The sequence below is a fragment of the Plasmopara halstedii genome, assembly GCF_900000015.1.
Source record: "Plasmopara halstedii genome assembly, contig: Scaffold_2543, whole genome shotgun sequence".
NCBI lineage: Eukaryota > Oomycota > Peronosporomycetes > Peronosporales > Peronosporaceae > Plasmopara > Plasmopara halstedii.
Genome location: NW_020189450.1, coordinates 1 through 1,652, shown reverse-complemented (window position 1 = coordinate 1,652; position 1,652 = coordinate 1). Strand labels below are relative to the sequence as shown.

At 48.0% G+C, this 1,652-nt stretch overlaps 1 protein-coding gene across 1 annotated transcript; it reads left to right on the top strand.

Annotated features, from left to right (window-relative positions):
• Positions 1-336: 336 nt before the first annotated feature.
• PHALS_04228 (ulk ulk protein kinase) lies at positions 337-1,559 on the top strand (the record flags this gene model as incomplete). Its single annotated transcript, XM_024718300.1, has 2 exons — positions 337-808; positions 879-1,559. Coding segments are annotated over 2 exons (1,153 nt in total), but the record flags the coding sequence as incomplete, so codon positions are not given.
• Between the last annotated feature and the right edge of the window lie 93 nt (positions 1,560-1,652).

Here is a 1,652-nt window from a genome sequence, read left to right as displayed (position 1 = left end):
AGACAATTTATCATCAATGCCCTTTTGATCGAGATTTCAGTTGATGTGGATGAATGCTGCTTGTCCCTGCAGTCGTATGTTGCAGTTACCGTCGTCCGTCTCCGTCAGTACAGGGGTATGATTGGCAACATCACAACTACGAAAATACTGCTGCGTAATTGGATTGGTTAAAACATTTCCGCGTCACGAGACTTCTGCCCTACCCTCATATGCGTGCTCCACACCACATTCTACTTGCAACGCGCCTTCGGCACTTCCGATTGCGCACTGTACGAAGAACCATCACTCTCTCGTCCGTCGCCAAGGGTTGAACAAGGTTATCGCTCGCGGGGCGCCATGTCCGGACGCGCATCCATCGGTGATTACATTGTTACGAGTAAGTTGGGCAGTGGTTCGTTTGCTGTGGTATACAAGGGCTACCACAAAATGAGCAAGACGCCGGTAGCTATCAAAGCGCTGTCGCTGCATAAGCTTAACGGCAAATTATTGTCCAATTTGGAGATGGAGATTGCCATCATGCGCCAGATTGACCACCCGAATATTGTAAAGCTGTACGAAATTAAAAAGACCGACAAGCACATGTACCTTGTACTTGAATTTTGTGCTGGAGGCGACTTACAGCACTATATGCGGCGACAACAACAACAGAGTGGTGGTCACTTTCTCTCGGAGAATGTGGCTCGTCATTTTTTGCGTGAATTAGCCAAGGGCATGCAGTGCCTATGGCAACACAATCTCATCCATCGCGATCTCAAGCCACAGAACTTGCTGCTAGTTGAGGACTCGGCTACTTCAGTGCTAAAAATTGGTACATTCATAAATTGTCGGTGACTAAATGTTCTTAATGTTTTAGCTGACAATAGTTCTTATTGCTATAGCGGATTTTGGCTTCGCTAGGCACTTGGCCACGACGTCCATGGCTGAGACATTATGTGGATCTCCGCTTTATATGGCGCCGGAAATTCTTAAGTTTCAGAAATATGACGCTAAAGCTGATCTCTGGTCTGTTGGCACCATTCTGTTTGAGATGCTAGCAGGCCGTCCTCCTTATGGTGGTGCCAATCATGTGCAGCTTCTGGCAAATATTGAGCGACAGCCCCTGCGCTTTCCGCCGACGTTGCAGCTTTCAATTCCGTGTCGCCACCTGCTTGTGGCTTTGCTGCAGCGAAAACCAGCACTCCGTCTTGGATTTGCCGACTTTTTTGCAGATACTTTTGTAGGTCTGCAGCCGTCGTCCGAGCAAATCGAGGATGATAAAGCCGTGCATCTCTCGTCAACATTTCTGACAAATGCGAGTATTCGAGAAGAGGATGAGGAAGATGATCAAAATTCTTCAACACAAATTCGTGAGACAGATGTGATAGTTGACCAACGTAATGGGTCAACACGGCAAGAATTTGAAAGCGATCGTCGGTCTCGGACATTTTCTTCTTCTCAAGAATCGAACTCAAATTCACGCTTTGCTAGTACCGCACCATCAGCAATACTACACAACTCACGCAGCGGCAATTTGGAAGTCATGGAGACTGCTTTCGCCAGCGCTAGTTCGGGAACTGGAGGTATGCGCCGGTCATCGTCCTCACGACTCGCACGAAGTTTGTTGGTGTCTCATGTCCCATGTCCCTGTGTCCCTTGTCCCTATGTCCTCATAC